A 26,583-nucleotide genomic window follows, 5' to 3' on the forward strand; every position below is an offset into this window, starting at 1 on the left:
ATAACTCAGATTTTCAGGTGGACGGGGACTGCAACTCTGGTTATTTCCACAGAATAATAAATTACAGGAGAGCTTTCAATGTTATTCCAGGCATCTTTATTGATGGTGTGTGGGTCCAGCAACCCAATACAGTGAAGAATGCAACTGCTAATTTTTTTCATACCAGATTTACTGAACAGGACTACTCTAGACCTTATTTGGATGGGGTTCCTTTTAATTTTATTTCTCATGGGCAAAGGGAGCAGATGACTGTCCCTGTCTCTGACCAAGAGATCAAAGAAGCTGTGTGGAGCTGTGGAGGTGATAAATGCCCTGGGCTAGATGGCCTTAATTTCAATTTTATCAAAAAAATTTGGGATGTGCTGAATCCAGAGTTTAGAAGATTTGTGGATGAGTTCTATGCTCATGGCAGCTTTCCTAGAGGCAGCAATGCTTCCTTTGTGGCATTAATTCCTAAAATGAATCACCCTCATTCCTTCAATGATTATAGACCTATATCCTTGATAGGATGTATGTATAAAGTGATAGCCAAGCTGCTGTCTAACAGATTGAGGTCTGTCATGGATGGGATAATTGATGAAAGGCAGCCAGCCTTCATTAAAGGAAGGCATATTCTCCATGGTATCTTGATCCTCAATGAGGTGGTTGAGGAAGCAAGGAGAAGTAAGAAGCCAGTGATGATCTTCAAGGTGGATTTCAAAAAGGCCTATGATTTAGTGTCTTGGTCTTTTTTGGATTACATGCTGTTTAGGTTGGGTTTCTGCCCAAAATGGAGAAGATGGATATCAGCTTGCCTCTAGTCAGCAACTACATCAACTGAAGGGAGTCTATAGTAGATTTTACTATTATGAGGTATGTTGAACTGAGTTTCTAACTAGGGTTTTGATCAAACTATTGAGATTGGACATGTTTTGCAACAATCTCTTCTATGGTTATCACTATAACATTTTAATTACATTCTTGTCTTTCTGAAATTTTAATCTTAAAAGTCTTAGTGATGCAGGCTGGGCCTTGGGCCCTTGTTTATTGCTGTTAGTCTTCAGGGTTGATGGCTTTGATTTTGACTGATGTAGCAAGAATAGAAAACAAAGTATGACGGTGTTGAATGTGTTCAGTGAAAGTGGCGTTTACTGCAGTTATAGGTTGTAGTTGTGGTGGTGGAAAGACATATTTTTGTGGTCCTATGCACTTAAAACTGTTCTTATCAGCAGAGCTATGGATAATTTGGATTTTTTTTTAAGTATGGAATATAGCAATTTGAATGCTCTTTTGTGCATTATAGTCTTCTCGTTTTTTCTACATTGTTTGTTTATGACTATGGATGAAGTTGGTAGTAGCTCTGAGTGGAGCAAAGAACAAGATAAAGCATTTGAAAATGCCTTGGCAATTCATCTTGAGGATGCTTCAGACCGATGGGAGAAGATTGTGGCTGATGTACCAGGGAAAACCTTGGAAGAGATTAAATACCACTATGAGCTCTTGGTTGAAGATGTTAACCGGATTGAATCTGGTTGTGTGCCTTTAGCATCTTATAATTCTTCTCCAGAGGGCTCAACAAGCCAAGGAGCTGGCAAGAAGGGAGGCCACTCTTGGAATAGTAACAATGAATCTAATCATGGAACTAAGGCTTCAAGATCAGATCAAGAATGGCGAAAGGGTATTGCATGGACAAAGGATGAACACAGGTTAGTTTATCTTTGCTTCAATATTTAGAAAACATATATATTCTAGTATATGTCATTTTGAACAGCACAAGGTAGGTTCGATTGCACTGTGGCAGAGGCAATTCTGACAGGAAGCTTACTTGTTACCTCTTTTGTTCATGCTTCATGATTTCCAAAAGTTAAATTGTAAAAAATGCTAAGTTTTATTTGAGCTGAGGGACTTAAAATGAACATTTTTTGAATTTGAGGGACTAAAAACATAATTAAGCCTATAGTTAAAATATCATAGCACCACTTTTCTATTGTTTAAAACAGTCCTATTTAGCAAGACAATATATAATTTTCTTTTCCTTTTACTAGGTTTGATCATCATCCCTATTATACACAAATATCTGCAAGAGCCTGTGTACTTATTTTTTTTATCAACAAAGATAATATTTTATAAATATGGAAAAGAGTACCAGAGGTACTATAATACAGCAGTATGAGTACCATAGGAATGGTTCCAGAATCAGACAGAACTAGTCTGAGAGGGAACCATTATATGGGTACTAGTAAATATACATGTATTAGTAAAAAAGTTATATCCTCTACTGATGCAAAAGCCCTGTCTAATGCTACTTGACCATTGATTAAAAGGGAAACACTATAATGGGCATTAATGCTTACCTCGAGCAAATGGCTGAGGCTTCTGATCTAATTTCTTTGGAGACGACTGTTCACCTCGAGCAAATGCTGAGGCTTCCGATCTGAGAACTTATTGTGGAAAACGTTGCAAGTACAACTTTAGACAAGATTGCTCCCAATCCTGAAATATGAAGTATAAACCCTTCAAAATTCTAATTCCAACTGAGCAAGTGAAACTCAAAGGTGGAAACATATCTTGGCCCCTTTATATAGAGATTCATCAAAGATCATATAAAGTATAAACACACTCATACAAATTGTGTTTCGCTACGACTTACAACATTAGTGTCTTTTATTTCCTTTATTTCATCCTAACTCCATTGACATTTAGATAACATAAGAATCTTTTGATATTTCAAGGAAAACCTTTTGACTCATATAAAGTCTTGGAAGAGGCTATGTTCTTAGTTTGGTCTTGGCTCAAAACTAAAGAGAAAGGTTTCGACATTAGTTTTAACCACTGGTCTTCCAACATATCGGAATCCTTTGGTTAAACTATGTGGGGTTGCCTTTTCCACTGGTTTAGCTTGGGATTTCTTTTGGAGGGCAGCACCAGAGGTGCTTGTATTTCTTTTAATTCAGTACCACTTGTACTGCTTTGACTATCTTAATAATATAATATATTTTATGCCTTCCAAATAAAAAAAAGGAAATAGCTAATAGGACAAAGGGAAAAGTCATCTGAGCACATCATATATAATACTACTGATTTCTGCTGTGCAAAAAAAAAAAACCATACAAGAACAAAAAATGTTATTCATATTCATCCACATTCAGTACATTGCTGGAAACGGAGAGCAAAACCTAATGGATACACAACAAGGAGCACATACCTTTTGATGCAAGGAGAAGCAACTGAGGAAAATAGTGACCAGAACCTAATGGATACACAGCTTTCCAAGCAACACTACCTGCATTGGAAACCCTAGCTAGTAGTAGTAACTATTTAAGAAACTAACTAACAATCTATAAGAAGAAAGAACACAAACACCACGTACGCGGAAGCACAAACTTACAATGAAGACATGAAGCTTACCTCAAACACAACAACGACAATGCCGACGAGATTGTACCTCAGGTGAAATGTAACTCAACAGACCACAAACACCACGTACTACCAGTCAAATGTACCTCAGGTGACCACCAATTCGCCAATCCTTGCACCAGAAACCAAAAAAGGTCCTTAACTTAACCAAGGGTTCCAGAAATAGACCTAGCACGAAAGGGAGAACAACAACCTTCGATAGAACAACACAGGTAGACGAAGCGTACCTGTCACGGTCTTCAGTGCAATGGAGAACAACAGCCTTCGATGTTTACAGTGCAATGGAGAAGAGAGCGCGAAAGGGTTCACAGAGAAGAAGAAAGCGAGAGAGGGTAAACATAGAAGAAGGGAGCGCGAGCGAAATAGGTCGAGTCAAATACAATTTAAAATGTAAGTTTAACATCAGTTTTCAATAAGAAAGGGTTCACAGAGAAGAAGAAAGCGAGAGAGGGTAAACATAGAAGAAGGGAGCGCGAGCGAAATAGGTCGAGTCAAATACAATTTAAAATGTAAGTTTAACATCAGTTTTCAATAAAACACCGATGTTAACAAATTGATGTCAACGTTAACATCGGTTTTCTTCAAAAAAACCGATGTTTACTGATTATATGTTAACATCGGTTTTTCTGAAAACCGATGTTTACGAATCGCCTTCGTTAACATCGGTTTTAACCGATGTTAAGAAATACACATTATTTACAATTATGCCACCGGATTTACGTTAACATCGGTTTTTGACAAAACCGATGTTAATCCGTCGATGTTAAATCAACTTTTTCTAGTAGTGTGTAGATTTACCCTCATTCTCACCCCCGAGAGGGTTAGATTTTCCTCGTCCCGCTCTGCCCCTGACATGTTTATAAAGTCTTATAAAAAATATAATTTTTTATAGAATGAAAAAAAAACAATTTTAAATAGCAACCACAACATATTTTTAGATTGTGCATGACAACATAAAATATAATCCAATATTAGCATAAAATTCAATCTAATAGTTTCAAGTTTTAGTGTGTTATATATATACAAGAATATTTTTGTAAATTAATTATTAGTGGGGTGGGTTCGAGAGCAGGATCAGGTCAAGTATTAACAATCTCATCCCCGACCCTGAACCCGACTTTGGCGGTCGGGGAAAACCTGACCCCAACCCCAGTCAACTCGGGTTTTCCCCATCAAAATCGGGACGGATCCCTCAAGTTCGGACCCCATTGCCATGCCTAGGAACATGTCAAGTAAGCGGATTGAGTGGGAGTAGGATTTAGTAAAAACACAATAGGGATTCTGCTTATAATTGATGTTAACGCAAATTGAAGAACATGGGTTATCCTCAAAATTGATATTAACAAGCATTAAATAATATCCATTTTGATAAAAATTGATGTTAACAACATTTATTTATTTATAAAATTGTTGCCAAATATAATTTAACATTGATTTTACATATAATCGATGTTAAATTAATGATATTAAATACATATTCTCTAGTACTGGATCTGAAGTTTTTCCTTACTTGCCGCCATGCATTAATTATAGTTGTAGATAGCCATACCATGCTAAATTATGAATCATTTATATTCATTTTATATTTTGGTTTCAGTTTATCCCATAAGCATAAAATTTTTTATTTTGGCTCTTTAAAGTGTCTTTGTTATATAAAATTGGTCTTTGCATTAGTTTTTTTTCCATACTAACGATGTTAATTTTGGTTGTTGTAATAAAAGCTCATCTAATATGATATTTCTCACATTTTATTATGTGTTACTAAATTGACCAAGTTAGTATGGTAAATTAACAAACAAAAAATCAATTTGTTCTAATAGTGACATTTTAAAATAAAGTAGAATTTTTTAAACTTAAAACGTAAACTAAAATAATAATAATAATAATATGATGAGCCAAAATTCTATTTTAGCTCTTATATGTTACTAGGAAAGGGTTGTTACACTAACATCCTATAAGATCTATCATGCCTCTTGTTTCAAAATAATTACAAGTGTCACTCCTTTTAGGGGTGACAAAATGGGTTGGATATATCCATCGGACCAACTAGTTTTATTTGACTTTTTTTGTGCTTCGGGTTAGGTTTTCAACCCGCTTGAATCAATCCCATTTTAGCCTATCAAAAAATGGGCTGTGAGATGTTAAATCATTGGCAAGTGCACCAATTTGTCTCAAGTAGTAAAGTACTTGAAAGTTCGAGTTTCAAATCCACAGAGACTTTGTTTGTACTTGAGCTGGTGCAAACCCAATTTACAAGCAAGAGATGAATTTAAAATAGAAGATAAAGAGATGTAAAAGATAAGATAAAGATTTAAAGTAAAAGATGATAAAGATAGAAGATAAAGATGATGACAACGTGTTTGAATGCTTAAAGGTAAATTCAGAATTTAAAATATGTTGGGGTCTAGCATGCCTAACTACCTTTGATGTAATGTTAAGGTATTTCTCTATTTAATGCTATTCCATTCCAATTTCCACCCACATCTACTAAGAAACTCAACCCTGATCCCTCACGATGAAGAGTCTAATTTATCTATTCTCTCTCCCAAATCCCTTTGTAGAAGTAAAATAGTAAATTGCATGAAGTTGGAAGATGTATGCATAGGAAAAACAAGATTATTCTATCCCTACCAATGAGTTGTTTAGATGTCTCTTCCCGGTTCTTTAGAAATTATAATTTCCCAATGTATAATCCCTAAACAAACGCATGGATGATTACATCATAAAATACAATAAAGAATAGAAAAGAGACAGTTAAAACATAAATTGCATTTAATAGATAGTAAAAGAAGTTACATTACAAGGGTGTTGGCAGTTAGGCTCCCAATAGAGGGGGTTTAACCTCTCATTGTTATGAGAGACTTTACACTTTAGGGGCTGATGTTGATAGAAGAAGAAGAGGGATGGATAGAGGAGGAGAAGGGGAAGATGGACATAGAAAGAGGGTTTTTCTTATTTGAGATACTTAGGCTTTGGATGTATTCATTAGAGAACTCTGAGTCTCGATGGGTTTTTCTTTTGCTTCCTACTCCTTTAATAGGCCTAAGGTAGCTTAAAATTCACACAACATCGCTCTAAGCGAGCCTTCTAGGCTTAACGAGTATGGCGATGATCACGCGCTTAGCGTGAGATTTGTGCTAAGCGTGCCTTTCGGTTTCTTTGTGGGCCTTCTTCACGCTAAGCTTCAACTGACCTCTAAGCGAGGAGGCGTGCTAGGCCTGTCTTGTGCGCTAAGCAAACTGTCCCAATCTTCAACTTTTTCTTCAAGGCTTTTTCTTCACGTTTTTGCTTCAATTTTCCCCCAAAGCACTCGTAATTTTCTTCTTTTGAATCTGCTGATAAAAAATTAACTTGATATTAAATTCATCATTATTTCATTAAAAGCAACAGTAAAGGATTTATGATCATTCTTAGTCAAAATTGACAATCAATTAAACTCAAATTTCACAGTTATCATGAGAAAAGTAGGACAATGGACATAGAAAGAGGGTTTTTCATATTTGAGATATTCAGGCTTTGGATGTATTTATTAGAGAGCTCTGAGTCTCGATGAGTTTTTCTTTTTCTTCCTACTCCTTTAATAGGCCTAAGGTAGCTTAAAATTCACACAACCTCACGTTAAGCGAGCCTTCTAGGCTTAGCGAGTATGGCGGTGATCACACGTTTAGCGTGAGATTTGCGCTAAGCGTGACTTTCGGTTTCTTCGTGGGCCTTCTTCGCGATAAGCTTCAACTGACCTCTAAGCGAGGAGGCACGTTGGATCTGTCTTGTGCGTTAAACGAACTGTCCCAATCTTCAACTTTTTCTTCAAGACTTTTTCTTCATATTTTTGCTTTAATTTTCTTCCAAAACACTTGTAATTTTCTTCTTTTAAATCCTGCTGATAAAAAATTAATTTGATATTAAATTCATCATTATTTCATTAAAAACAACAATAAATTTTTTTTGATTATTCTTAATCAAAATTGACTATCAATTAAACTCAAATTTCCCAATTATCATGAAAATAGTAGGACCAACCAACCCATCAATCCTTTTTTATTAAAAAAAATTAATATTTATTTTGATATTTATTAATTTTTAATTAGTTTATTTTTTTGTCTAAAATAAATTATTAGTACACTCAATTTTTTGGTAAGCATTTATTATTTAATATTTATTGATAAAATTAATTAAAATATATTTATTATTAATATTTTAGTTTTGGCTAATCAATCCGACCAATACAGGATGAGTCACCACTTTAAGCCTGTATAAGAAAAGCGGGTAAGACGAATTGACCCATTTTTTGTGTGTTGGTGGCAGGGTGGACGGGGTTAACGTGTTTTTGTCACCCCTAACTCCTTTTTATTCCTAAAGGAAACATATAAATACTTTTAAGAATATATAATCCAAATCTTAGAAATACAAACTTAATTGTGCATAAAAAAAATTATATGAAACTTATCATTCACATGATTCATGATTTCCAAGTATAATAAAAATTTCCTCCTATCAAACACTACGTAAATACAAATTCATGCATTTTATAAGAAATACTATCTCTGATCTCTTACATTTTTTTTAACAAAAAAACTCATTATTTCATTCATAATAATAGCATCAACACACTTATGAATAAACTCGTGAACATGGGAACTAGTATAAAATCTCAACACCCTTACTAGAAAATGAACTTGATTAGCTTGCCTCCAGACTAAACTCAATGTAAACTTTTCAATGATCTAGATTGTAATAACATTTTCTGACAACGGGATACCAAATTCTAAAAGATTTGTTTGTTTTGTTTTTTTTTTTTGGTTTTTTTTGCAAAACAAAGCATCAAAAGCATGCTTGTGAATTACTTCCGAAAATGCAAGATGGAATTTTTGCCAAACACGAATATTATTTCCTTTACTCATCCTACATCTCATGTTTACCTTTATCACTACCGGTGAAACATAGATACTACACCAAACGAATAGAGATATTTTTTGTCCTAATTATAAGAAACAAGAAATCGCCTTATGTATTAATTGTTAATTTTTCTTTATATCCTTAATTTAGTATGAATTCTATCAATGAGACTTCACTCATTATCCATGTAAGTTGATATATTTATTAGCCTAATAACAATATAAGTCACGTTCCATAAAAAACAATATTTATCATCCTTAAATTTTTTAGGAATAAATTTTGTCTCTAATTTTATCCATAAAATTAATAATAAATATTTTTTAAAATTATTATTTATTAGAACTTAAATATTTAAATAATTATGTAAAAACAAATTCGACCTCCCCTTTTGTACACTCCTGAATCCACCCTTGACTACTTAAACTATTTAGTTTTATAGATCTTTTAGGAATAAAATTTAAATTTATGGTATTATTAATTAAAATTAATTAAATGCACTACTTTTATTAATATTAATGAATTAATTATTTTTTAAAATAAGCATTAAAAAATAGTATAAAATATATATTGATTTGATTATCATTTTATTTTGAAATTGTATTTGAAGATGATTCTTTTTTGAATTTTTAAATGACATGTGTTTGTATACTATATGAGTTAAGCAATGTTTAAGTAGTAATAAGAATATTATTGTCTGTATTAAGTTAAGATAGTTCAAGAATAAGATAGAGGATGATTTGAAGTAGAAACGTTCTTTCAAACTAATTGTAATATACCCCATTAATTTACTTCAAACTAATTCCGAAATAGACTTTTTGTTGGAGAGCCAACAGATGATACATACAAGCACGCAACAGATGATACATAGTAAAACAAAAAAAATTAGTAGAGAAAGATAACAGAAACTATTATTGATTGTAAATTGTTTTCTGCACACATAATTATATTGCGAGGTGTGTATTTATACACACAAGGAAAAGTAAAACAGAAAACTAAAGAGCAAGTTATTATAACCAACACTACTAGAAAGCGCGTATTCTACATTGGTCAGAATCGCGATTCAACAATGGTGCTTGACCGTTTTTTATTATAATGATGTTGAAACTTAAAAATTTCAACAACGGTCCATAAACAAACGTTGTAGTAAGCTGTTTTTTTTTTTCTAAATTGGTGCTATATTATTGACCGATGTAGAAGCCTTAGTTAGAAATACGTCGCCAAAGGCAACAAGCTTAGTTTCAACATCGTTTTTTAATTAAGAAACATTGTTGATCCCCTATTTTCTACATCGGTGCTGACGTAGGCACCGATGTAGTAAGACTAGTTTCTACATCCTTTTTTAATTAAGAAACGTTGTTGATCCCCTATTGTCTACATCAGTATTGACGTAGGCACCAATGTAGTAAGACTAGTTTCTACATCGTTTTTTAATTAAGAAACGTTGTTGATCCCCTATTTTCTACATCGGTGCTGACGTAGGCACCGATGTAGTAAGACTAGTTTCTACATCCTTTTTTAATTAAGAAACGTTGTTGATTCCCTATTGTCTACATCGGTGCTGACGTACGCACCGATGTAGTAAGTTGCGCTTTCTAAGCCATTTTTTAATAAAGCAACGATGTGGATCTCCTATTTTCTACATCGTTTTGCAGAAAGAAACGATGTTGAAATATGATATTTCTTCATCGGTGGTGACGTCAGCACCGATGTAAAAACATGTTTAACCTGCAGAATAATTTGAGATTATTTAAAATAAATAATTTATAATATGATAAAATTATCTATAAATAAAATTATATAAGATATTAAAAAAACTTGAGTAGAGAAATTTACTAGTTGGTGAATACGCGAATTAGCATATGCAACAACTGATTTGAGAAGTTTCAGCTTCCAAAGAAGAGTATCCCTTGGTATAATATCAGCCAACTCCTGATAATAGATATCACAGTAAAATACAGATTGATAACTCAATATAATCCCATATTATATGGACTTTAAGAATTTGTCTAGAAAATAGGACAAGGAAAAGGGAAAGAGGAAAAATACAAGACATATACTACTACAATCTAGAAAATAAGAGGGATACTTTAACAACCATAAGGTTTACCAACAAGGTGAAAAAGAAAGCTTCATAATTGTGTACGTGTTAGTGTGTTACCATAATTTAGGAGCTCAATCCATGCCAAAAGCTTGTTATTCTTGTCAATTAACTAAAATTAGATACAATATAGCCAATAGCCCTTAACATCAAGTAAAAGAACAGAGAGACAGAGAGACCAAAGGACATAATATCAAAAGATTCTTACAGGAAGACACGACAGCAATGTAGTAAGGTTGTATGACAATTGTTCAATTTTTTTGGCAAGAGGAAGCTTATTTTCAATACTGACTGATGTCATCTTCACTGGATCACCTGATGTTGTTAAATATAACAATGTATATGAATTAATAACATATATATGTGCAAGTTTGTTATGATATTGATATCAAGATATCTTGTTGAGCATCATTCAGTTGTACCAGAACATAGAGATTAGGCCCTTTTGTTTTCCATTTGGTTGTTATCCGCCTAGTAATGTGCTACACTAGTGTATATATATGTATCATCACATGTACTCTGATATCTTGAAATTCCTTTTTTAAATGTACTAAGAAATTCCTTTTATAATAGAAGTTTTTATTTCTTAGGCTTAATCCACAAGTTTTTATTTGCAAATGAATTATATCTTCATGAAAATGTAACAACTAGAATCTCAAGAAAACAGATTAATTACCCATGATAAAACTAAGAAGAAAGGAATGAAAAAAAACTTTAGAATATGACTATAGTGAAATTTGCTAGCTGGTGTTGCTGCTTAAGTTGCCATTAGAAATTTTATTTGTAGAACAATTCGTACAAAAATTATATAAGTAAGAGAAAAAAAAGATATAATAGATGATATAATAGTCATAATTAAGATATTTTATATGGACTTCTAAGTGTATATAAGTGAAGAATAGCTCTTATTTTCCAAGACACAGTTGTGTGAAATTGAATTTAACTTAAATTTAAATTTAAAAATAGTATTATAGCTTATTGGACCATTGAATCGTAAATTTTTTGTTTGAGATATTTAATCTTTTGGCATCAAAAAAGTGTTTTAGAGAAACATCGACTAATAATATAAAAAAAAATATTCAAATTCATATTCTTAGAACCCTCTATAAAAATTGTCACTGTGGAAAAAGATATATGAATAACATAGTTGTTCTAATAATTCCTATATCTACATGGCAATGCAATTTTGCAGTTGCCCATAACCACACACATATATATGTACATGATATTATATGTATATGAGCAAGTTAGTGCCGTTGGAATGGCGTGGGGCCATGCAAGCGAAATCAAGCTAAGAGGGTCGACAAAAAATTGTGTTAATCATGTCATTGTCCATACACAAAACCAATGCAAAAAATCCTGAATACCAATATCTAGTGTTATGTTACCTGGTTTACAAAACCTTCTAGTGCCTTAAATTTTTCCATAGTAGCAGCCAATGCATGTCTAAGTTCTTCATTCCGCCTTTCTTTCTCTTCAACCCATTGTCCATATTCAATTTCAAAAGCAACAATCCATGCTTCATATAACAGGACATTAGAATAATGTAACAAGCTATAAGCACAATGCTTCTTACCCAAAGGTACTAGTATGGCATACCCTCTAAACTATGGAGCAGTGTTGTAGGCTTCTTGTGCAGAACTTGTCTCGGTATTGTATCCCACAAGTAAAATATTTGAGTCAAGTAATAGCAAAATGAATTATGTCTTATATTACTGTATGTTCAACTAAAAAGTAGTTAAAAATGCCTAAGTAAACATCATTATTGTATCCAAGGTTAGTTTCAAAAGAATTTATACATACTTCAAACCCGATAGGCATATGTTCTACATTTTCATCCTGAAGCTTGTACAAATTCTCCTTAAAAAATGACATTCCTATTACATATGAATGCATATATACACAATAGAAACATTAAATTAACATAAAAGTGCTGATAAAAAAATAACATTTATATCATAATACTTTACTATTTCTCGGTCCTCTTCTTTTACTATGGAATAGAGGTGTGAAAGTATTGTAGAAAAGAAATGATTAAGAGTATGTATCTAACAAAAGAAATGATTAAGAGTATGAAAATATCTGGGTTAAAAAAAAGAGTATGACAATATCAAAGTCGACAAGGAATTCTTAGACAGCAATAATGAAATTCTTGAATGTAAAATTACCCTTCTCGCACTTATATTGGCAAATTACCCCTTGAACAAAAGGGTTGTTGAGAGAGTCAAAGAAGCATCAGAGACATGGGGTTTGTTGAAAGATCTAGAGTTGTAATATAAACAACTCAACCTGACAGCTGGTTCATCAACCTTCCCGTTAGCTCTTCTAAACTGGGCAAGAACCAACTCAACCTGAAATTGTAGGGAGAATTAAACAAGATTGTGTAAATATCTATTGTTATTGACACATAAAAGTCATTACATCAGGTAAATTGTTTCTAACACTTAATGAAATACATGACAAACACCAAAGTGATTGTTCGCATGTTAACTACAACTTTGTACATTGGATGCTTCTAAGTTTTACAAAATATTCTACCCATTTTTTCCGTAATGTTGTGATCGTGTCGATGTCTAGCGGCGTGCCATCATTTAACCACTACACAATATAAAATACAAGTAATTAGTTATGTAGTGCTACAAAATGAAGACAAAAAATGAAGACAAAATTTACCAGCGTCCAATTAGTCTTCAACTGCCCGACGATTATGTTCCACATCCAATGCATGACATAATAGCCACACTCATAGGCTCCACTTTGAACGTGACTCTACATTGAATGAGAAAAATCATTCAACGTTACCATTAACATGTTTTCCAAATGGAAATCATTTGCATCCAAATTCAAAATTTACGACTAACCTTCAGTTCAATCCACCGCGGTGTACTGTGACCAAATTTCCCCTCACTGTTGGTTTCCAAAGTCTTAAATGCACTGTAAAAGAAACATTAAAATTGTTAGCTAATGTGGGCAACACTACTATAGTACCGCGGGTTCTATAACCAAAATTCCACAACTTAAAATGAGTTACTTAACTTGTTAATTGTAGCTTTTATATGAACATCTGGCCTTCTACGCAAAGAACAAAACCAGACGACAATATTTTTAGTAGGACACAAAACAATAAGCTGCCAATGTCCCCTACATTTGCGTGTACAACAGTGATGTATCAATAACACAAACATCATTTAACTTATAGCACAACACAATCAACTTACTTATTCAAATAAGCGCCTAGATAGACATGTCGGTTCGATTCCTTAAGCCATTTTTCAATGTATTCTTGACATTGTCCACGTCTATCATTTGCATTTAGTATAGCCTGCGGCTCAAGGAATCCATACACCGATCCTAGACCATCTCTTTGACTCAATTCGTCCATATACCTATTTTGAACAGTTGAAAAATTCAGTTAACATCATGTATACAACGCAACAGACATACAATATTAGTGAATGGCATGAAATATATTTACATGGTCCATAATTGTAGTATAGTTATGTTCAAACATTGTACGCCTGATATTATTTCATTCACATCAGCACAGGTTACGAACAATGATGCAGCTGCATTTAGAATTCCAAATTTAGTTAAATCCCACACTAACTCTATAGGCTTCTCATAAATGTCAACTAGGCTCTTAATCAACTCGCGCAAGGGGTCATCTATGACAACATCGTTGATCGGTCCAACAGCTTCAGTGTCTTTAGTTAGACCGGTGCCCTCATGCTAAATATTTAAGGAAACCAACAATTATAGTAATGTTAGCAAGTATGTTATGATATAGGTACATATGTATAGAATTGGAAAACATAAAAAGTAAAATACCTCAATATAGATTTTTTTAACCAGTGGTGTTGGCCATGCAATGAATGTGTGAAGGGCCTGCTTAACACACTTAATCTCTGATGTCGGGAATGGGACCTCAGCGTCACTGTCAATAACTTGCTCAACACTAACCCTTACGACATCATCTGCATAAGCCACATTGTGTATGGTCGAGCCTCCATCATATGTTTTTCCCAAGGCCACCAACTGAATTGAATCTTGGCACTGGACATACAACCCCATAGGGGGTTCGATAGGAGCAACATGATTAGGCGGACATGGGTTGACAACAGTCTCCGCATTGCTCCCTTTTGTGCTCACTCGTGCACCTAACACATATATATCTGGCTGAATATGTGTTGGGATCGACGCTCTCCTTTATGACATCTCAAGTATGATTTGTTCCTTCAACTCATGTTTCAATACCTGTATTTCATTTTTCCACTGTTCCTGTAGGCCTCCTATTATTTCAGCCAACTGTACTTGGCTGATCGAGCCTGATGAGCAACTGGAGCCACGTGCTGCCTTTCCAAAGTATTGACTTATTGTGACCCCAGAACTCGCTGCCCGAACACGGCCTCCATGATCCGGTCGCCCGATGGTAGTGTTCAGTATGTCTTCACGGCCATGGGGGACAAAGGTACCCTGTCTCGTTTGTTCTTCCAATGAGGCCTACATGAAACAAATTATAAATGTACAATTAACTTACAATCTGAACAACCAAGTCATAAAATTATCAAAAACAAACAATTCTTTCCAATTTCAGTACATTGTAATAGAAATTGAACAAGCAACTCACAATTTTATCAGATATTTCTTGTGCCAACTTAGATGTCATCTGTCCATATTGCTTTGTGCGTGCCAACACCCACTTGACATGTCTTTGAATGGGAGATGGGGGATCCCTAGAGTTTGGTGTATTCTTAGTCGTCATTGTGTCATGTTGTCTTTTCTTCATCTTCTCATCCATCATCTTCTTTTCAAGCAAATCATACCCCCCCGAGAAAGTACATGGGGACAATCATTGTATTTTTGGATCCCTTGCATCTTCTTCCTGATTCCCTGTGATGCAGTAATTTATTTAAGAATCATCAAAGATTAAGTTGGATTTATATTCACCAATTTATTTTTGAAACATTGAAAGATATTGACCTCTAACCTGCCAGTTAGGGGTTTTGCGGCTTGCGGCAAATTGCTCCCAAGTTTCTTTATCTACGTCATATTTGACCAGAGGATCAGCTTCATGTTGACCTTCGAAGTTACCATACACAAATCTAGTCGTCAGGTTACATTTAAATTGCCTCCATCTACTGGCCACAGTGGACATGACCTTTTTCTTTGCATTCAATGCTTCTAGGATATCAAATTTTGCCTACATTACAAGGGGTTTTGTAAATGTTTGACAAATTGCATACCATTCAATTTTAGGAGCAAATAAACCAACATGTACTCAATATTAAAATCACTTACCAAAATGTCATTCCATACTAGGTCCTTTAGCGTGTCTGGAACATCTTTCCAGCTATTATGTACATTGGGAATTTTTTCTCTGGCCACGACCCCAAGATAACTGTGGAATTTCTCTTTGTATGGGCCCGATCCTCGGTCAGTTGCGGCATCCACGTAAATAGTTGGTTTTGGCTGATCCAATGCTCGTATAGTCAACCTCCGTAGCCTTGTTGATTTTCTAGTATTCCTAGACTTCGCTGGTGACTAAATATTTGACTGCGAAGGGGACCCTGGTGGGGTTTCCATGAACCTGTCAAAGAAAAAGAAGTATGTTATAAACAAAAATGTACTAAATTTATAAACTTACTTAAGGAAATATATGAACATTAATCAATAACAAAACACAAAAGGCATAAGGTTATTACATGTCATTGATAAGAATTAGTTACATATGAATGTTCTCCCACAGTCCTTCATCATGATCCTTACGATTTGCGTGTACATCGTCAACGTAGTGTGAATCATTCATATTAGGCATAGCTGTTGAAAAAGGTGGTGTCTCACAAATGTCAAGCATCGTTGGATCATGTGCGTCATTTAAACCACTAGGTCTTCCCTATAGAACCAGTGAATATCTTGAATCGTAAGGATCTTTGATGCAAAATACTTGTCTTTCTTGTTGTGCCATAATGAAAGGTTCGTCCATGTAACCCACCTTGTTGAAGTCCACTAAGGTAAATCCCATTTCATCTTGCCGGACACCGGTACGGGCATTGATCCACTTACACTTAAACACAAGCAGTCTAAAATCAGTATAGTCAAGCTCCCAGATTTGTTCAATGACTCCAAAGTAATGCATGGATGCTCGAATGGGATTGTTGTCTGATGTAGTACAAAAGTGATCCGAATCAGCATCAACAGTCACACCACTGTTTTGCATTGAGCTTTTCTCATCTTGTGACTTAGTGTAGAAGGAATAATTGTTGATGTGATACCCTTTCCACGTCGAAACATTTAGATTTGGCCCAAGAGCTAACAATCGTAATGTTTTGGAAGTAGCCTCATCAACAAATATTGTGTGTCTAAACCAGTTCATGAAAGTTTTGTTGTGCTCTTGCAAAACCCTCATCATGCTGAATTTTGGGCTAAGTGCAACGACTTCTTTTTTATGGGCATCTATGTATGGAATGACCTATGTTATATTATTCAATATATATAGATGCGCTTGTGAGACCTCGTGGCGAGTCATTGTCACAACATTGTAGCCTAGTGTACACGTGCCCCCTGGTGTAGTCACATGACGAGTTTCAAGTACCCCGACAGATTTAGCATCTTCAATGTACTGCGAGCAAAACTTGATACATTCTTCAGCAATATACCTTTCAACAATCGAAGCTTCTGGTCGGTGTTGATTCTTGGTATACCCTTTTAACACCTTCATGTACCTTTCAATTGGATACATCCAGCGTAAAAATACAGGACCACACAACCGGATCTCCCTGACTAGATGAATAATTAAGTGAACCATTATGTCGAAAAATGATGGAGGAAAGTACATCTCCATTTGACAAAGGACAATGGCAGCCTCGTTCTCCAATTCATCCAATCTTGCAGGGTCAATGACTTTGCTACATATAGCATTAAAAACAAAGCATAGATGAGTTATGGCTACCCGAACTTTGTCAGGAAAGATTCCCCGAATTGCTACAGGCAGTAGTTGTTGCATTAATACATGACAATCATGAGATTTCAAGCCAACCAATTTAAGATCATTAATGGATACAAGGTTGTTGATATTTGAAGAGTATCCTTCAGGGACTTTGACATTCCGCAAACAATGACAAAAACTCATCTTTTCCTTTGTTGACATTGTGTGACATGCTGGGGGTAGATACGTTCACGAACCTTTCGCTATTGGATGTAACTGCTCTCGTATACCCATGTCAACCAAGTCTTGACGACACTTCAAACCATCCTTTGTCTTGCCTTTAATGTTAAGAAGGGTGCCAATTAAACTATCACAAAAAATTTTCTCCACATGCATGACGTTTATAGAATGTCTAACATCAAGATCAGACCAATAAGGAAGCTCAAAGAAAATGGACCTTTTCTTCCAGATGTTTGTCTCACTGCTGGTTTTTTTTGTGTCTTCCCAGAGATAGTTATGATGTCGTTCACACAATCATAGACTTCTTTTCCATGTAACGGTTTTGGCGCACTTTCATTTTCTTGAGATCCATTGAAAGCTTTCTTCAATCGTCGATATGGATGGAACTAGTTCAGAAATCTTCGATGCCTTGTGTATACTGTTTTCTTTCCATGTTTTAGTTGAACGAAACTTGTATTTTTCTCACATATAGGACATGCGTGATGGCCTTTCACACTGTAACCACTTAAATTTCCATATGCTGGAAGGTCATTTATGGTACAAAAAACCATTGCACGCAACCTAAAGGTCTCCTGCAAATTCCCATCCCAAACATCTACCCCGTGTTCCCACATTGTTCTCAGGTCTTCAATCAACGGAGTTAGATACACGTCAATATCATTACCAGGCTGTCTTGGTCCCGCTATCATCATGCAAAGCATTATGTACTTCCGCTTCATGCACAACCAAGGAGGAAGGTTATAAATCATCAGCAAAACCGGCCATGAACTGTGACTGGTGCTTAAGTTACCAAAAGGGTTCATTCCATCGGAGGCAAGACCAAGCCTTAGATTTCAGGCCTCATTCCCAAAAATCAGGATACAAAGCATCGAATGCCTTCCATTGCGGACTATCATCCGGATGTCAGAGCAATCCATCAATTTTTCTGCCTTCAACATGCCACATCAACTGTTTTGCATCATGTGTATTAGCAAACAATCGCCTAAACCTTGGTATTATTGGAAGATAACAACAAACCTTTGCGGGATGACTGTTCTCTACGGTTGCAACATCACTCTCTTCATGGTTGTTGACCTTGTAGCGAGATACACCACATGTTGGGCATGTGCGCATTTTTGCATACTCATTTCTATACAACACGCAATCATTTGGGCATGCATGGATTTTCTGGTACTCCATTCCCAATGGACATGAGATCTTCTTCGCCTCGTATTGACTCTTCGGCAATGTGTTATCTTCAGGAAGCAATTTTTTCAATAACACTAGCAATTCAAGAAAGCTCTTGTCACTCCAGCCAAATCGTGCCTTCAAGTTGACCAAAGCTAAGACCGCAGACAACCTTGTGAATGTTGTACACCCAGAATACAAAGGAGTCTTTGAATCATTCTCTATTTTCTCATACAAAGGAGCATGTGCTTGCCGAAAACCATCCTGCCCTAGGTCGCGAATTATTTCTTCTATACGACAACCCGTATCTACATCGGCTGCCTCAGTGTGAGACAATGTTGGATTGTCTGGCAATTCCCCATGCCATATCCAGTTTGTGTAATTTGGAATCATCCCGTGACATATTAGATGTGATCTTATTTCATTTAGCGACTGGTGTCTACCATTTGCACATTTGACACATGGACAAAAATATTTTCCGTGCAAGGAGGGGGCATGCATTTCGGTAAATTGGAGAAACTGTTCCACCCCAGTCTCATACTCAGCAGTGATGCGTGATGCTCTCATCCAACTTCGATCCATGTTGTCCGTTTGCTGCACCACATATGAAGTTATGTAACATGCATGTGAAGCTCACTTTTCTAAGTAAAGGTGTGGCCCTATCCCATTCAGGAAGTAATTTTTTTATAGTAGATTGAATACTACAAGTTAATTGTCTTTTTTAAATTTGTCAAAATTTTGGCAGCATTTCGCCTAAGTCCCCAAGTACACGAGATGAAAGTGGTGATGTATTGTTATCCACCACATTCAAGTATGCACTCAGAGAACAAAGGGAAATGAAGTATACCGAAATGTTGACAAATTTAAGAAAAGAAAATTAACCTATACGTAATAATCTACTATAAAAAAAGATTCTTCCCAAACTGTCCAAACGGGCAATTCAAGATTCAATACACCGATTAATACAAACTATCTGTATTAATCGATGTATAGAATTTCAAACGGGAAACTAAGGTTCACTCACAATGCTCATAATTTAGTTATATAATACATCACGTCATATATAAAGATGCATGCAATTATCATTGTTGTGAGTCAAAGAAATACAAACCTAAAAAATATGGTAAATAACAGCTACGATTGGGATGACAATAATGGCAAGGCAAAGACAGCAGTGTAGATTGAACTCCTCAGTACGTGGGACAATTCATTGGTTCTAACATATTTTTCAGCAGAAACTACCTACAAACAAAAAACACATAATATCTTCTATATCTATATTTCTATAGGAAGGAGTTCTAGCAAAGTAGCTAAAGGTCATTGGCATGTATGAGACAATCACACATTTAGTATCTTTGTATAAAGTTTACACTATGAAATACTGTAAATTTAAGCCGTATACTTCATTCCCCTCAAAAGTACTTCCTTCATTTGTTTATACTTCAAACTTCAAACCACAGGATCATAGGTGTAGCTACGTACCTAGCTAGGTTCTCTCTTTATTTTGAAGGATCTCTCTACACACACATGTCATGGGTGTGGTTCAGAACTTGAGATGTTTCGTTGCAAAGGTGAGGTTGAGAGGAATGTTGTCTGGCTCGAGGTCATGGAGGAGGAGGAGAGTATTGAGATGAGTGAAAGTTTCCAATGGAAATTTACCCTCTTAACACAAAAAAAAAAATTGATTCGCGGACCAGGCTTCATTCCCCACACCCAACTTTTTTTTTTATTCCTTTCAGTTTCTTTCTCTCCGTTTTCATATCTTTCTTACATGCCCTTATGGTAAGGCTTTCTCTTCGTTGAATCTTTCTCTCAATTTGCACACACACACAATAACATTTACTCACTTAGACCTGAAGGGATCAACTTTGTAACAAGATATGAATCTTCTAGGCATCATGTAGGCAAAACTATCAAATTTTAAGTGTAATCATTAAAAGAAACAATTTCTTTACAAAAATATAGGACCTCAAGAATAATTCTACTCCATTCAAACATTTATATCTACCATATTAAACTTCAGGATCAAGTTGAAGAATTGAATGAGGGTATAAAATAAACTAATAAATAAAACATATCATAAAAAAAAATACATACTCTTTGTTATCAAGCTTCACCTCAGTTCCCCCATATTCAGGCAAAATAACAGTATCACCTTTCTTAACAGCCACAGGAATTAGCTTCCCATTGGATTATAGTGCTAGATGATTTGGTGCTACCTGGAATAACTAAATGGCTAACTAATAGCTTGTTATACTTTCAGTTTCAAGCCTAGGTATAGTCAATGATCTTTTGCTTCTTGTTACCCACGTTTTTTAATAAACAAATTAGTATATTATTAATTAAAATTTATAATAAATATATATTTTTTTATATAGTATACACATTTGAGAAGTGTTATATCATCCGAACCGACCACTCCGAAATATCCTCCGAGTCATTCAAATTATGATACTTGCCAATGAAATATTTATTTAAAGGTTGTTGTAGTTGCTAAAGAATGAATTTATATCTTAAAAAAGATGTAAATTTGATTTTTATTATGGATATGAGAAATTTGTTGGTGAATTGTCATGTGAAAAGTTTGTGAGTGGCTTTCATTTTGCATTTAATTTAGTGGGGCGTGCGGTGATTCAATTTGGCATATTCTACAATTAGCCCAATTGATTTAGCAATTAATATATTAATGTTACAATTGTAAATTGAAAAATTGTTGGGAAAGTAGGAACACTATTTTATTACAATTGTAAATTAAAATTTCTTATCGAAAACTTGAAGGGTCAAAATCCTCCGATGGAATTGCCTTGTTAGATATTGTTGGGAAGCTGCATTGGAGTCTTTACATTGATTTCAGATATGTAAAGGAAGGGGGATAACATTATGTACTGTGTCAAATTAGGATAGTAGTGGCAGTGGCTAGTGGAGTAGGGGATTAGGCCCTGGTGTGAAGACAGAGGTGTCAATGAAAAGTTGAATACAATGTATTTTGCTCAAAGGGAAAGTGGCATAGTATCAAATAGGTGGTCTGTGACGATTAGCTTAAAAGAATACAACAGCAACAAACAATTTTTTTCAGGTTCTTATGCTGGAGGAAACATAAAATAGTCTTATATATGGTTATTATTTGGGGAGTTAGTCTTAAAATGGTGGAGCTTATTTTGTTGTATGGAGGTGCTAAATTTGAAAGCTACAAGGGAAAATTGAATGTTGTATTGGGATTAAATGCTTGTAGGAGAGCCTCTATTAGTTTGCACCATGATTTCGTTATGTTAAATTTTCATTCTTTTCCTCCACTTGGTCCCATTAAATTTTGATAATATTTTCTTCATTTTTCAGTATGTATGTTGAAATATCTGAAATTTTGACTCGGTACATTTATTTCACAGGTTCTGCTTTATATGCATTGACAACTGGGCTACCATCACTAATCTTTGCCCACTTTGCCAGAATGAGTTTCAGTTAATCACTTGTGTTCCAGTGAGTGATATAAAATTGCGGAATGCTGCTTTATCTTCATTGCTTTAGTATAAATCGTCAGGTTACAATTGAATTTGCTCACTTTATTAATTCTATTTTAGGCCATTTACTTTGTTGTTTTGATTAATATTATTATGAAATTTTGTGTTTTTAATGCATCTAATACCTTGAAAACACTATTAAATTTGGTGCTTGACTAAACATGTGAAACTCATGATTGTGAAGGTATATGATACCATTGGAAACAATAAAGTTGAAGATGATTCATTCTTCAGGTAACTTTTCCTCTATTATGTGTGTATGATTGATAGCCTTATTTTCATTACTCAATTTAAGCTTAGGATTTTCAGAATTGGTGTTTGAGTTTGTGACACCCTCTACCCCTCACATATATATTAATAAAGGAATAAAAATTCAAATATTAATTAAAAGTTTTTTAAAACATTTTTAAATACAAACCTTTCAAATGGGTAAAAGGCTCACATTCACTTTCTTCTACATCATATTCAAACTTGTCAAAATAAATAATAAAGTCATCTCGGCTCAAAGAAGGCCATCTAAGTTTCATACAATTAATATAGAACCTATATCCTAATGTCACATCCTATCAGAGCGTGGTGTTCCCGTGCCCTCTAACATGAGGTTCTTCATAGTCATCCACCTATTCATCTGCTCCCCCGAACACAAAGTTCAAGATCATCACAGGATCCCAACACAAACAGCAAACCGGGAGTGAGTTATCACATTTCTAACTACTAGAGAGAAACAACACAACATATAGTAGCCAAATACAATTTGCTTAGCATATCTCACACTATTTCATCACTTTGTCATTCATCAATCACACTTTTCAATCATCAATCACACCTTTCAATCATCAATCACTATACACAGGAATCACACACTCCGATCAAGACATAATAACACATCAATTTCATAAACAATTAGCAAGCGTATGCGACAGTTATGCTAAGACTCAAGCCTATATGCATGTGGTACCATGTCAGTCATAAACCTCGTCGGGCGCCTAGGAGTACATGACAAGACAAACCACACAATAATAAGTCAAGTCACTCTCACTAGGTAATATCATAGGGAGACTAGTCAGGGTCACAATGTTTTGCGAGAATGCTCCAACCATATAGGATCAACATAGGCTTAAAGGAGCACTCAAATCGTGTGACCCCCAAGGCCTACACTCCGAAGAGTTCGTCAAGGCCCCTCCCTCCTGATTCAGGTCCAACCCAGAAAACATTTTAGCACACAGACTCTATCTATGAACTATACAAAACACACGACTCCTCAATTGTTCTCAAAATAATTTTAACTCGTCGCCCTTTAAGGGTCTTATCATTAACTCATAGCCCTTAAAGGGACTTAACATCAACTCGTCGCCCTAAAAGGGACTTAGCATCAACTCGTCGCTCTAAAAGGGACTTAGCATCAACTCATCGCCCTAAAAGGGACTTAGCATTAACTCGTCGCCCTTGAAGGGACTTATGATCGTGTGATTGTACAATTCATAGTTCACAACTCAATGCACACAACACTTCAATGCACATATATATCTCAATCATATACATACTCAATTTATCACATACACTTAATCTCAATCACAATGGTATAATCTCAATTTAACATGTTATCACACCTCATGAATCATATACACTTTATCTATGAACTATGAAATACACACATTTACTCAATTGTTTTCAAAATCGTTTTAACTCGTCGGGTTCTCACAGTGGATCCCATCACAATACTCGTCGCCCTTAAAGGGTCTTACAATTGTGTGATTGCACAGTTCATAGTTCACAACTCAATACACACATCTCATCTCAATACACATGTATTTCATCATCCGTCACATGTTCAATTTATCACATACTCACAGTTTGAATCATCATTTCATAATCTCAATATAACAATTTATATAAAAGACTATCACAACATGAGGACTAAAACCCCTCAAATAATATTATACAATTATATCAAAATCATAGGTCGAAATATACAAATATCAAGAGCACAATTTATCAAGCAATTTTCATTAGGACATCAATATTTTATTTATAATCATAAAGAAAAAATTGCAATTTAACAAACATCCCAAAATAAAACCCCAATTTAATCCTCTAAGGATCCCTACACATGTTCTCACTAATCTCCAACTGTGAATAACTCATCCCTTATCTCTAAGCGGACTCACGTGTCTCCCTACAGCGATAGCGTCATCTCTAACGGTTCCCTAAGATTCCTCCAATTTTTCCTCCGACTGCTCCGATAGAGTTCCCAAACGTCAAAGAAACGGAGAAAGGATTAAAGCCTCCATTTGGACTATCTTCATGCGATTCCTTTTTCTCCCTCCACGAACATTTTCTCGTAAATCCCAACGGTCAAAGCGTGAGAAACTGAATTTCAAACAACATATCCAAATCTTACGACAATCCAACGGTTAACGAAACCGGGATCGTAGTTTTACCAAGACAGCTCTGGGTTTCTGCGGGAAAGAAAAATGTTACAATGCGAGGGGTATTTCTCTTAACTTAGACGTGATATCGAAATTACCAACGGTGAGAATGCTCGGAAATGGGTTGCAAACATGCTGTTTAAATTTCACGACGATCCAACGGTGAATGAGTCTGAGATCGTCATTTTTCTGAGACAGGTTTGATGGCCTGCGGGAAAAAGAGAGGGTTTTGGGAGTGGAAGAGAGAGAAAACGAGATTGGTAGGCAGAGGAGGCTGAGAAGTCAGTCTGAAAACTGACCTAGCATGTCCCTATTTATAACTAGGGGTATTCACGACCTATTATTTACTTTATTTATTTATTTTTATTATTTTATAAAAAAAAGAAACTCTATTTTATTCTCCATCAAATGAATAATAAAATACTCTTCTTATTTTCTCTCAAACCATTGTTTTATTATAACTATTTTTCTTTATTTATTTAATTATAAAACATCATTATTCTCTAAAATTTTATATACGAAAAAAAATGTGATGTTACAGAGTTGAAAGTCATGAATTTTGCATAATTCTAGCCATCCATCACTATGACTGAATTTTAAGTAAATTCTTCACAGTTTCATTACTCAATTTTGAGTAAATGCTTTACAGTTTGATCATGTTTTTGCAGTAAATAAATTTATATAATCTTAACTGTTTTCCTTCATGATTGCAGAGATGATGACTGGTCCATTGAAGAGAAGAATAGCACACTGTCATTTCCCTCTTACTACATTGATGAAAATGTAATTTTTTTCCATATAATATAATTTTAGAATTGCAGGCAAAAAATCTTGACTTCTAGTATTTCTTGTATTTTTGCATAAGCATATATCCTCTATGCAAATATCTTTTGATTCTTATCATAAGTTGATTCTCCAACACAATTAATACATTTATAAATTCCTCAACATTTTTAAATAATGAAAATCCTTGCAGATAATTTGTTCATGGACTAATATAATTGTCAACATTCTTGTCATTTTGAACATTTAACGCATAACACTAATCCTTATGTATTTCATCATTTTGTAGGCAGTTATTTGCTTGGATGGTGATGGCTGCAAGGTTCGCAATGGGTTGGCTACTATTGAAGGAGATTCTGATCTCGATACATCAATAGCCTGTGATTCATGTGATATATGGTAAACTTAAATCAACAGATTAGGTTAATAGGTTTCAGATATATTGTTTGAAATTATTTTTGTTTTTGTTTAAGATGTCATTGACTAAAATTTCAGCAGGTTATTATTATCTTTTATGACTAGGATGTTGGGGTTGGATTGGTCAGCTATGTGTAATTGCATGTTTGCATAGGCTTAGACCTCATCTGTAAGGGACATTTGGCAGAAAAAAGTGTTTCCTAACTTGTCAAAGTATTTGTGATAAGTTCATAACAAACACTGTTAGAAGCATAGTTAAGTCTAATAGGTGTCTTTTATTGACTGGTATCATGCCTTCTGTGTGGGATTTGATACTGAAGGTACATCAGACAGTACATGGTTATGCCCCAGGTAAACTGGTCATTCTACTGGGTATTTTTGTTCTTCTAATTGCTTTTTCTTTTCCTTTAATCTCAAAGCTCAATATGGTTTGTATTTATTAACATCCTTGGTACATATTGGCTACTATCTTATAAATAGAAATATAGAGTGTAATAAGTTGTAGCTGCTAATTTAAAGTCTATGGTTCCCTATGACAAAAATCATGGTCGGATGATTGTAATCTAAACAAAAGTTAGAAATTATTTACGATGTAATTAACTATGAAAATAATGTGTTTTATCCAATAACAAAATAAAACTAACTAGCAAAGGGGTGTCTTTAACAAAATCCCTAGGTAAGCTTCCATCACATGAATTATAAAATTGTTTGCTG

General features: G+C 34.7%; 1 protein-coding gene, 1 long non-coding RNA gene and 1 other non-coding gene across 3 annotated transcripts; all 3 read left to right on the forward strand.

Moving 5' to 3' along the window:
* The first annotated feature begins 1,317 nt into the window (after nt 1–1,317).
* LOC100789096 (transcription factor SRM1-like) lies at nt 1,318–1,713 on the forward strand. The gene has a single exon (XM_003533183.2). It carries the CDS (start codon nt 1,318–1,320, stop codon nt 1,711–1,713), a length of 396 nt encoding a protein of 131 aa, XP_003533231.2.
* An 18,567-nt stretch (nt 1,714–20,280) lies between these two features.
* MIR166M (microRNA MIR166m) lies at nt 20,281–20,456 on the forward strand. Its single transcript, NR_126700.1, has one exon. It is a non-coding gene; the product is annotated as a microRNA MIR166m (primary transcript).
* Nucleotides 20,457–22,114: 1,658 nt separating this feature from the next.
* Nucleotides 22,115–25,854, forward strand: LOC112997780 (uncharacterized). Its single transcript, XR_003262858.2, has 4 exons — nt 22,115–22,199; nt 22,425–22,474; nt 25,383–25,452; nt 25,742–25,854. It is a non-coding gene; the product is annotated as an uncharacterized lncRNA (long non-coding RNA).
* The last annotated feature ends 729 nt before the right edge of the window (nt 25,855–26,583 follow it).

Source organism: Glycine max, chromosome 9 (assembly GCF_000004515.6).
Source record: "Glycine max cultivar Williams 82 chromosome 9, Glycine_max_v4.0, whole genome shotgun sequence".
Lineage (NCBI taxonomy): Eukaryota > Viridiplantae > Streptophyta > Magnoliopsida > Fabales > Fabaceae > Glycine > Glycine max.